At 66.4% G+C, this 11,212-nt stretch overlaps 4 protein-coding genes across 4 annotated transcripts in view; 1 reads left to right on the top strand and 3 right to left on the bottom strand.

Moving 5' to 3' along the window:
* Positions 1 to 2,069: 2,069 nt before the first annotated feature.
* Positions 2,070 to 2,654, bottom strand: EMIHUDRAFT_228702 (hypothetical protein; the record flags this gene model as incomplete). The annotated part of the gene is made up of 2 exons (XM_005786870.1): positions 2,070 to 2,269; positions 2,339 to 2,654. 2 exons carry the CDS (start codon positions 2,652 to 2,654, stop codon positions 2,070 to 2,072), a joined length of 516 nt encoding a protein of 171 aa, XP_005786927.1.
* Positions 2,655 to 7,095: 4,441 nt separating this feature from the next.
* Positions 7,096 to 8,312, bottom strand: EMIHUDRAFT_441314 (hypothetical protein). Its single transcript, XM_005786869.1, has one exon. The coding sequence runs from the start codon at positions 7,731 to 7,733 to the stop codon at positions 7,497 to 7,499; it is 237 nt and encodes a 78-aa protein (XP_005786926.1). The 5' UTR covers positions 7,734 to 8,312; the 3' UTR covers positions 7,096 to 7,496.
* Positions 8,313 to 8,392: 80 nt separating this feature from the next.
* EMIHUDRAFT_111324 (hypothetical protein) lies at positions 8,393 to 9,627 on the top strand (the record flags this gene model as incomplete). Its single annotated transcript, XM_005786868.1, has 4 exons — positions 8,393 to 8,398; positions 8,670 to 9,002; positions 9,042 to 9,359; positions 9,457 to 9,627. The coding sequence occupies 4 exons, from the start codon at positions 8,393 to 8,395 to the stop codon at positions 9,625 to 9,627; spliced, it is 828 nt and encodes a 275-aa protein (XP_005786925.1).
* A 1,545-nt stretch (positions 9,628 to 11,172) lies between these two features.
* EMIHUDRAFT_228699 (hypothetical protein) overlaps positions 11,173 to 11,212 on the bottom strand; it is a gene marked incomplete at both ends in the record, with an annotated part of 1,178 nt that continues 1,138 nt past the window's right edge. Inside the window, one exon of the mRNA XM_005786867.1 lies at positions 11,173 to 11,194. Within this exon, the coding sequence (XP_005786924.1) occupies positions 11,173 to 11,194 (22 nt within the window). The remainder of the gene's footprint in view (positions 11,195 to 11,212) is intronic.

Below are 11,212 nucleotides of genomic sequence, written 5' to 3'. Positions count from 1 at the left end.
GAGAGCTGCGCGCCTCGCCTGGGAGTCGCGCCTCGCCTGACCACATGGCAATGCGCTGAGCAGCGCCGATCTGCACAACTCGTCGCCCTCGCGCGGGACGCCGCGCCCTCTCCCACGCGTCTTCGGCGTATGCCTTTGCCTTCTCCCGCGTGGCCGCTCCTCGCGGAGTCAGACACGGCTCCCAAGGCTTCTGCTGAGCAGCCTCCGCCGCGACAGCCTTCTCCGCCTCCGCCTCCGCCTCCGCCTCTCGCATCGCCTACTCTCACGACAGAGACGTACTTGCTTCAAGTGGCACTCTCGACATGCCCATGGCGTTCCTGGGAGGCTGTAGGGAGGAGCTTTATTGACAAGGTCTGTTGCCGCGACCTCCGCCTCCTCCCGCTGCAGCCTCGCCACCGCCACCGCCGCCTCCGCCACCGCCGCCTCCGCCGCCTCCGCGCCTGCCTCGCCGCCCTCGCCCTCGCCCTCGCCGCGGGGGGACAGCGCCTGCTTGGCATGCAGCCCGCGCAGCCGCGCCTCCGCCTTCTGCCGCGAGAGCGACGCCTGTCGCTCCTCGAGCTGCGCCGCCTCGAGCTTTGCCCGCGCGTAGTGGCCCCGGTAGCACGCCTGCACGCGTGTCGCGAGCGCCGCCCGCCGCTTCCGATCGTCGGCCGCTGCATCGGCCGACGGCGAGCCACCATCCAGGGGACCGAACGGATCGGCCGACGGGACAAGGCTCCGGAAAGGAGGGGAGACGGCAAGGGGCGTGCTCGGCGCCTCATACTCCTTGAGCCGCACCTCGAGCGCGGCGACCTGCGCCGATAGCGCCGCGCTACTGGCCAACTGTGCCTGGACTTTATATTCTGCTACCTCGTCCTGCGCTTGCCGCGCCGCTCGCTCCGCTTCCTCGAGCCGGGTCTCCAGATCCTGGATGTGGGCTTCGTACTGTGCGTCCAATATCTGGTTGGCGGCGGTGGCTCGATTGTGCGCCAGCTTTTGTTTGCTGCCGCAGGCTCCCATCGCGATGCGGGATGCAGAGCACAAACACGGCACCCTCTGCCTTTAAAAAAAAACCAATCTCCAGCGTATCCGTGTACGTGCGTGGAGTACAGTGTTGTGTGTCCGTTAGCTCCGAGTAGAGGGGGCGTTCTGCAGTTAAGGGGAAACCCGGTACACGGAACTAACCGTCGGAGACCCGTGTTTACTTTACGGCCCTTTCCCTGCGAACGCGCACCCCCCCAGGGCTAGGGCTCTCTAGCCCGTAACCCGATGCCGATCATCCGGCCCGCTGGGTGCGCTTCTTAGCTCCCCGGCCCTGGATGTGAGGTTAATGACTGCACTCCAAGTGCTCCAAGGCGATTTTTGCGCAGCCCATACGCTCTGCCATCGGTGAGAGGCTGAGGGGTGTGACGCGTCACGCGACGCCCGCTCGCTCCCTCGCCCAATGGATCTGCCGGCCGTCAACCCAGTTTAGTTAGCCGGAGGGTCGTCCGTTGTTTGTGCTACGCCCAGCGAACTCGGGAGGCTTCGCTACCAGCAGCTGCTCGACCGCGCGGGCCACCTGCACCGCGGAGCCTGCGCGGCCGAGGCGAGGTGGGTTAAATCTGACCACGAGTTTGGGGCTACCCTGGCTACCCCTGCGTCTCCAAACGCGATGAGCCTATGTGGGAGTTTACCCGTCATGATAGTGCGAGGGACTGCGGCCACCTGCGGCTACGCCCAGCTTGAGCAGGAGCTCGAACTCCGCGCACAGAGCGAGGGAGACGCCGTCCATCTTCTCCTTGCTCATAGTCGCGCGCAGGGCGGCGCGCTCGGTGAGATCGAGGCGTGCGAGAGAGAGCCGGGGAGCGGTGCTCGAGCCAGACGGCCACCTCGAGCACGCTCCACTCCGACGGCGGCTATTAGTCAAGCCTTTGTAGCTTCCTCCCCCTTTCCCTACCAACACTTTTCTCACGCGACGGAAAACACTCCTCTGGGGGGGAAATCGATACGCTCTCCGAGTGAGAGGCAGGGCCTCAGCCCCAAAACAATTCTAGCGGCGGCTCCGCCGCATGGACGCCCACCGGCGGGCGCGCATGGCCGGTTGGCAGTCAACGTCCGGGGTGGTGCCAGACGTTGTCACCGGCCTTGTAGCCGCCCTTCAGAAAGACGAAGCCATGCGAATCGAGCAGCGCGGCAGCGCGATCGAAGTCGACGTTGCGCATGTGCGTCGCCTCGAAGACGACCCGCTGGACCGGACTGGAGGCAAACGGGTACTGAGACAGCACACTGTAGTCGTGACCCTCCGCATCTGCGCGGGGCCCTCGTGCGTCAGTATATGCGACGCAGGCCCGTCTGCGGCGCTAGTGTGTGTGCGCACCAATGGTCAAGAGTGAGACGTGCTCCCACGGTAGCTCCTGTTGCATGCAGTAGCAGCGCACGGTAGTCGAGCGCATGTTGTCGCGGATGACGCGCGAGCTGCAAGAGGCGTCGTAGGCACGGCCCGCCAGTAGCTGGCCGCACAGGGCGCACGGGCCGCGTTGCGTCGTGTAGAGCCGTTGGAACTGGACGAGGTGCGATGCGCTGAGCGATGAGATCTCGGAGATGAAGGTGTCGATCGCCTCGAGGCGGACGTGCTCGCCGTTGGTCACGCTCCTGCTCACACGCCTGCCGATGGCCCTGTCGGCACCTAGCATCAGCGTGCAAAGAGCCCCAGTTCCCTGTCGCGTTTGACGTGTCCACGTGCCAGAACGGCACCGGCTCCGACCCACACTGGTCGCACACCGCGGCGTTCACCGTCCGCACGCGCCGGTAACGCGTGCGATTCGAATACTTGGCGCGCAGCCTCGCAAAGATGGGCGGCGCGGGCTCAAGCAGGAGGGCACGCCATCCGAGCGCCACGCACTGCGGCCCTCGTGCTCTGGTGCAGGTTGGCTCCGATCTGCACCAGCGTCGCGTGACTAGGATCGAGGGTCCGTATCCACTGCTCTGTGCTCCTCTGCTGATTGGCCGAGAGCGGCGCATGATGACTGGCAACCGTCTTCTTGAGCTGCAAAACCGTGTGGTGCCGTTGCAACCACTCCTCGTCGGTGGCTGGCTGTATACCCGGCACTAGGCGGGCGAGATCTGCGTGGTTCAACGTCGTGTTGACCCGGAGCCATGCATGCGGCATTCGACGTGCGTCCTTCTCTCGCTTTATTACGCCGTTCTGGCGGGTGTGTATTCTTTTTGCTTGGGCGGCCAGCATGCTGAAATTCTGCAAAAACCCGACCGGCCCCTGCGGTGCCCCTACCTACCTACCTACCTACCAACCCTACTTATGGGAACTAAAAAAGAAATCATGGGACGGGTGAAGGTGGGGTACTATACCAACTAGAGTGATGGTTGGTGGTACTCTCCTGCAACCACAGTCCTTCCTGAGACATGACAGGCCACTCTCAAGCCCTACAAGCACCAGATCACCCACTTGGGGAGGGTTGACGTCGTGATTTCCGCGGAAAATTTCTTTTTTCTGAAAATTCCGGCGTGAAGAGAGGGAAAAACCCGACGGGAGGGCCCAGACCTACCCTACCTACCGGCATGCTGGCCGCCCAAGCAAAAGAATACACACCTGTTCTGGCAATCTCTCTCTCTCTCTCTCTCTCTCTCTCTCTCTCTCTCTCTCTCTCTCTCTCTCTCTCTCTCTCTCTCTCTCTCTCTCTCTCTCTCTCTCTCCTCTCTCTCTCTCTCTCAAACCCTGTCAGCAGCCCTCCTTCGGGAATGTTCGTAAGAGCTACACACGGGCCTTTACTAATCACGAGATCGCCCGACAGCGGAACGCCCCAGTGGTGGATGCCCGGCGCGAGGATCTACGATCTGTGTTCTCCATCTCCAAAGTCCAATCTCCACCTTTGACCCTGCTCCCTGGCAACTCGGCCAACACGATCCACAATCTGTGATCTCAATCTTTCAAGTCTGGCTAGTTCCATTTCACTCTGACACGCTAATCTTGAAAACGCGTCCAACGGAGCTCCGTGTTGCTCCCAGCGCCCTGCCCCGCGCTCCCTACGGCCATGGCCGATGCTCCTAGTATGAGGGGTCATCTGGCTACCGCGAGCGCGACCCAACTCGTCGACATCGTCCGATGATGGTGCCGCAAAGTCAGCCTCCGGAGGCTATCGTGGGTCGAGCCGGCAGTAGCCGTGACATGTGGTTCCACCACCCCTCGCAGGCTTTGCCTCTGACCGCCACCGCTCCCAGGCTACCTAATGGGATGGAAAGGAAGGCTGGGCGAGCGTATAGAAGCGTGCTCGACCTCGTCGTGGCAACCTGCACGGCAGCGCTGCCAGGCGCGATGAGCGTCGTGCCACCTGACCCAAGACGGGTCGCAGGCGTCGTACCGAGCGTGTCGAGACCGTGTCCTGATGTGATCTGCACGGGTGAGTCACGTCGGCGTCAAAGGAGCGACGTGCGACCTGTCAGAGCTTGATCTCCGATCTCGGTGGCGTCGAGTCGCCTTCGGCGGCGACACTTTTGTCCCTCCCCAGGACGCGCAGAGGCAGCTGCGACCCCGCCGAGTGGACGGCGGCACACCGCGCCACCTGCTGAGTGCCCCCGTCCACTCGGCGGGGTCACAGCTGCCTCTGGAATGCACCGAGAGGGACAAAATGGCGCAAATGGTCAAATCAAGGTTATGTTACAACTTATCTACGATATCACGTGTATCTAAGAACGAGAAGGGAGCGTGTGGAATGACGCCGTGAACGGCGGCTCGCAGAGGGGCATCGCACGACCACAGGACGTGTCCACCTTTGCCCTGGGGCAAAAGCGAGCCTGAGCCGCCGCGATCATGGACACGCGACGCCGCTGTCCTGCGGGCAGTCCCCCTCAGGCGTCCTCGCCACGCCTCGCGTGCTCACGCTCCCGCTCTCTCGCGAAAAGAAGAAAGACGAGGCGGCGACACACGGCGCCCTGTTTGCCGAGCCGCGGCGGTCCTCGGCTCGCTTCGACGCCGACACCGCTTCGACTGGTGACAGCAGAGGCTCGAGGACCAACCCGGCAGCCCAGCAGCGCTTGTGATGCCGCCCCAGGAACGGATGCGCAATGAGTCGCGCCTCCCACGCCAACACGCAACCGTCGCCAACCCGATGGCGATGGCGTGCCTTGGCTCGGCTAGCGGCGGGGCAACAGCGCGGCGCGCCGACGGAGCTGCACGGCGCTCGTCTCGCGCCGCCAGCCGACGCATCGCGTCGGCAGCACCACCACGCTCACGCGGCGGATGCCCAGGAGAGAGCCGAATGCGGCCACCGCCTCGCCAGCTGCACACGCTGCCGACGCCGCCTCACGGGCGAGCGGCTCGCAGCGGCTCGGCGGACAGGCCCGGCTCGCTACGCGGCGACAGGGCGGCCTCGCCCTCGTCGCGGCTCCTCTACTCGACGCGCGGCGTCGAGCGCTTTACTGCGGCCACGCAGCGGCGCGTCAGGACTGCCGCCCCGACCCTCGCCAGCACACATCCGTCGCCACCCCGATGGCGATGGCGTGCCTCGGCTCGGCTAGCGGCGGAGCGACAGCGCGGCGCACCGACGGAGCGGCACGGCGCTCGTCCCGCGCCGCCAACACCGACGCATCGCGTCGGCAGCACCACCGCGCTTACGCGGCGGATGCCCAGGAGAGAGCCGAATGCGGCCACCGCCTCGCCAGCTGCACACGCTGCCGACGCCGCCTCACGGGCGAGCGGCTCGCAGCGGCTCGGCGGACAGGCCCGGCTCGCTACGCGGCGACAGGGCGGCCTCGCCCTCGTCGCGGCTCCTCTACTCGACGCACGGCGTCGAGCGCGCCACTGCGGCCACGCAGCGGCGCGTCAGGACCGCCGCCCCGCCCGCCGCCCCTCGCCAGCACGCATCCATCGCCACCCCGATGGCGATGGCGTGCCTTGGCTCGGCTAGCGGCGGAGTAACAGCGCGGCGCACCGACGGAGCGGCACGGCGCTCGTCTCGCGCCGCCAGCCGACGCATCGCGTCGGCAGCACCACCGCGCTCACGCGGCGGGTGCCTAAGAGAGAGCCGAATGCGGCCTCCGCCTCGCCAGCTGCACACGCTGCCGACGCCGTCTCACGGGCGGGCGGCTCGCAGCGGCTCGGCGGACAGGCCCGGCTCGCTACGCGGCGACAGGGCGGCCTCGCCCTCGTCGCGGCTCCTCTACTCGACGCGCGGCGTCGAGCGCTCCACTGCGGCCACGCAGCGGCGCGTCAGGACTGCCGCCCCGACCCTCGCCAGCACACATCCGTCGCCACCCCGATGGCGATGGCGTGCCTTGGCTCGGCTAGCGGCGGAGCAACAGCGCGGCGCACCGACGGAGCGGCATGGCGCTCGTCCCGCGCCGCCAACCGACGCATCGCGTCGGCAGCACCACCGCGCTTACGCGGCGGATGCCCAGGAGAGAGCCGAATGCGGCCACCGCCTCGCCAGCTGCACACGCTGCCGACGCCGCCTAGGCCCGGCTCGCTACGCGGCGACGGGGCGGCCTCGCCCTCGTCGCGGCTCCTCTACTCGACGCACGGCGTCGAGCGCGCCACTGCGGCCACGCAGCGGCGCGTCAGGACCGCCGCCCCGCCCCAGCACGCATCCATCGCCACCCCGATGGCGATGGCGTGCCTTGGCTCGGCTAGCGGCGGAGTAACAGCGCGGCGCACCGACGGAGCGGCACGGCGCTCGTCTCGCGCCGCCAGCCGACGCATCGCGTCGGCAGCACCACCGCGCTCACGCGGCGGATGCCCAGGAGAGAGCCGAATGCGGCCACCGCCTCGCCAGCTGCACACGCTGCCGACGCCGTCTCACGGGCGAGCGGCTCGCAGCGGCTCGGCGGACAGGCCCGGCTCGCTACGCGGCGACGGGGCGGCCTCGCCCTCGTCGCGGCTCCTCTACTCGACGCACGGCGTCGAGCGCGCCACTGCGGCCACGCAGCGGCGCGTCAGGACCGCCGCCCCGCCCCAGCACGCATCCATCGCCACCCCGATGGCGATGGCGTGCCTTGGCTCGGCTAGCGGCGGAGCAACAGCGCGGCGCACCGACGGAGCGGCACGGCGCTCGTCTCGCGCCGCCAACCGAGGCATCGCGTCGGCAGCACCACCGCACTCACGCGGCGGATGCCCAGGAGAGAGCCGAATGCGGCCACCGCCTCGCCAGCTGCACACGCTGCCGACGCCGTCTTACGGGCAAGCGGCTCGCAGCGGCTCGGCGGACAGGCCTGGCTCGCCACGCGGCGACAGGGCGGCCTCGCCCTCGTCGCGGCTCCTCTACTCGACGCACGGCGTCGAGCGCGCCACTGCGGCCACGCAGCGGCGCGTCAGGACCGCCGCCCCGACCCTCGCCAGCACGCATCCATCGCCACCCCGATGGCGATGGCGTGCCTTGGCTCGGCTAGCGGCGGAGCGACAGCGCGGCGCACCGACGGGGCCGCACGGCCCTCCTCTCGCGCCGCCGGCCGACGCATCGCGTTGAGGGCACATTTGCGGGTGCCTAGGAAGCTAAGCACGACTATTCGCCGCATCGGCACTGCTCCTACCTCGCCAGGCCCCGTGACCGAACGACAACCAAATCATTGCCAAGCTCAACGTCTCTACCTGTGGCGCGGACCCACGCAGTTGCGCGGGCTTCTGCTGTCGCCAAACAGCCAGGCGGCGGGCAGAGCAGGAGCTGCTCTGGATCTCCCTTCCGTCGAGGGGAGGATCGCCCTGTCACAGTTATGCGAGCGACGCCAGCTTGCGAGATGTTCAAACCGAGCATCGGGGGAGTCATTTCTAGCCAAGAGGTCGGGCCGAGGGCGCAAATTGGCAATTTCGTCACGTTTGCGTCACGTGACACTTGGTCCGAAGTCGATCTTGCTTCATGCCACCGGCCGTCAGTCTGGGACTGCGCGCCGATTCTCCGGGCTGCTTTGGTCCAAGGGTCTTCTTCCAATCTACCAAACGGCAGGCGGCATTTCGGGCAACCTCGTACATGCTCGCAAGGGGGTACAGCGCGCCTTCTTGGCAGCCGCTCGCCCCCGACTCCATGTGTGCCATTTGCCGAAGAATTTCAGCCCTATACCAAAAGCAAGAAGCAATATCGGACGATGGGTTCGCATCCTCTTCACAGCTACCTGGCTACGAACAGGATACAACGCGGGCGGTGCCACTTTGAAATGGAACTAGCCTCTTCAACCAAGGTCCAAGCCCGACTGTGTGGTAGAATCGGCTAGGATCTCCTGCACTCCTCTCTCCTGGTCTGCGATCTACACTGTCTGCGATCTACTACTCTCTCGCAGAGATCTCGATTACGCCAGACTCTGTATGCATAGCCCGGTCGAACACCCCCCAAACAAATAAATTCCCCCTTCGAGCTGAGAGATTTGGGATTTCAGTCCCGCGCAATCAACGATGGTGCCAACGGCCGAAAAGCGCCGGTAAGCAAGGACGATGGAGGTGCGTCTTTCCATGCTCGCGCGCCCCCCGAGCGCGAACTATGCGCGGGCCCGGCTCGCCCGCTTGGGGATCCACCCGGCACACCCCCGCCCCCCACCTGCCGGCTTACCTGCCGTCAGTTCGCGCTGGATCGCCCACAACTGTCAGCAACACAAATCCACCAGTTTTTGGGCTGCCTTCAGCCTCGCCTCACAGCCGACCTTCTGGTCGCACGCGGGTTCTTAAGGGTCGCACATGCCGGCCATGACGTCTGCCAACCGGCCGTTCGCAGGCGGTAGCTTCGCACGCCCCCGACAACTCCGAGAATGACCCGCACGAGAAGTGCGCGTCGGCGGCGCACTTTTCCTCCCAGGCTGTGGCTGCTGCCTTGGCCTCAGTGGCGACCCAGGAGGAGCCGAGCGCCGTGGCGCTGGCCGTGGCTTGCCCCGTGGGCGGCCTCACCCTCTCGCACGTCGCCTACCTCCTCAATTTGGCCACTAAGATGGCGAAGGCGACGGACGGGCTCTATCACAACAAGGCCTTGATCTTTGCCCGCTGGGTGGCTGCCTGCGCGGCGGCGAGCGCGAGCGGGCCGGTGTCCTTGCCCATGTCCGCCAGCCCCGCGGTGAGGTCGCTCTGGCAGGCATGCGAGCGCCACGTCAAGGACTACAACAAGCGCCGCGAGTTGGTGTGCTCGCGCCTCCGCTCAGCGTCCCAGCGCGGCGGCAACACCCAGGCCGAGGCCGAGCGGGCGATGCGCGCGCTCGAGATCGAGTCGGCGACGCGCTTCGTCTTCCCCAAGATCACCTCGACCGCGGCCGACGCGGGCGGCGGCGGCGGCGGCGGCGGCGCCGCCGCAGCAGCAGAGATCCCCGCCTACCTCAAGCTCCTCGCCTTTGCGATGGGGACGCACGAGCGGCTCGGCGCCTCGAGCGCCGTGCGTCTCCTCGACATGGACGCGCTCGGGCTCATCGCCGCGGCGGTGCGCGGGAGGCGCCCGCCGCCGCCGTCGTGCCGACGGCGGGGACGTGCCGGGGCGGGAGGGGGAGGAGATCGCGGCGGGGACGGTGCTCTACAAGGTACTGTGGGAGGGCTGGCCCCCGGAGATCGCGACGTGGGAGGAGGAGGACCAGGTGCCGTGCGGGGAGGTCGACTTTGTCGCTGACTACGAGGCGGCGCTCGAGGCGGAGGAGGAGGACGATGACGAGGAGGGCGAGGAGGGCGAGGGCGAGGACGCTATGGAGGCCTAGGCGCGGAGGATGCCGCTGTGTGCGCTGAGACGCTCGTACGTGTGTGCTGGAGCCGGTCTGTTGGGTGTGAATGTGAACATACTGACCCTCACCTATTAAGGGTTGGTCAACCATGTGGGTGTCTATGTGTTTCTCTCGGGCATTAGATTCTTATTTCATCGTAAAATGCCCCCATATTCACTTGCCAAAATCGCGACCCGGGGTGTTCGACCGGGCTAGTATGCAAATTAATAGAGAACATGTAGAGAAACGCGGCGGGCACGGGACGGGTCTGGAGGCAAGTTCCCCGAGCTGGGAGGCGGGAATGGCCGCTGGCTCGCTCGCGGCGCATCGGGGCAGAGGGTACGTTCCTCCTGCCCCCCGCCCGAGGTCGCACAAAGTTGGTATCGCCTTCCCCGCCCTCCCCGACTTCACAACGAAGCCAGCAGCTTCTTCGCCTCTGCGAGCGACGCCTCGTCATCGGCGCTCTTTGGCGCCATCGCCGCGGCGGAGGCCAGCCAGCGGCGCGCGGCCGGCTTGTCCTAAGGTCAGGTGAGGTCAGGTGAGGTCAGGTGAGGTCAGGTCAACTTCTCCACACACACACGAGGTGCCAAGCTACCCCTCGCGACTCCGCGTCTCAGGGCAAGGCCCGGTGCGCGTGGGTGAGCGGTGGTGTGTGTGTGTGTGTGTGTGGGTGGGTGGGGGGGGGGGGGGGAGGTCACCTTGAGCGCCAGACTGCACTTCGCGAGGCAGACCTGGTTCTTGAGGTAGAAGCCGGGAGAGAGCGCCTTTAGTGTTAGTTAATATGAACCAGTCTTGATTGGTACACTTAGGGTCTTGAGTTAGAAGCAAGGAGAGAGCGCCTCCGCCGCCTCGAAATGCGCGAGCGCCTCAGCGTGGCTCCCCTACTCACTCAAGGACGAGGGCGGTGCCCCAACCACTGCTGGCGAGGCACAAGACTGGCCTCGGCACAAACGGCTAGCCGTTGGCGGCGTGGCGAAGAGGGCGGCGGCCACCTTGCGCGTCGCCCAAGACAGGCCCGCCACCTACAATGTACGCGAGATCATATCTCCCTCCTATCTCCCTCCTATCTCGCCAGGCCCGCCACCTACAATGTACGCGCTCTCATCGCATTCTTTGTGAGATGAAAGCGTGCCCCCCGCCCCGGCAGTGGCCCGCGACCTACGCATGGTTGTTGGTACTGTTCTTCTCCGTTGATGACACGGCGTCGCCCACGACACGCCCCGCCGCCTCGTAAAACCAGAGGCCGAGCAGGTGGCGCGAAGTCGCGTCTGCCGGCGCCAGCCGCACCGCCGCCTCAAAGTGCTCGCGCACCTACGCTCGGCTCCTCTCGGCTCCTCTCGAAAGACGCTCAGCTCCCCTCGGCTCCCTCTCGGCTCCCCCTCGGCCTCCCCTCGTGACCTCCCCTCGACCTCCCCTCGACCTCCCCTCGACCTCCCCTCGACCTCCCCTCGAAGGACGCTCGGTGGGTAATCTCGGGACGTTCTCGTGAGAATCTCGCGCAATCTCGCGCCGTGAAGGACTGCTCGATCGCTGCACGCACGCCTATTGTACACACGACCCCGTCCTCATAGCAGCAGCCACT

Source organism: Emiliania huxleyi, assembly GCF_000372725.1.
Source record: "Emiliania huxleyi CCMP1516 chromosome Unknown EMIHUscaffold_149, whole genome shotgun sequence".
NCBI classification, from domain to species: domain Eukaryota; phylum Haptophyta; order Isochrysidales; family Noelaerhabdaceae; genus Emiliania; species Emiliania huxleyi.
This window is presented reverse-complemented; position numbering and strand designations above follow the sequence as displayed.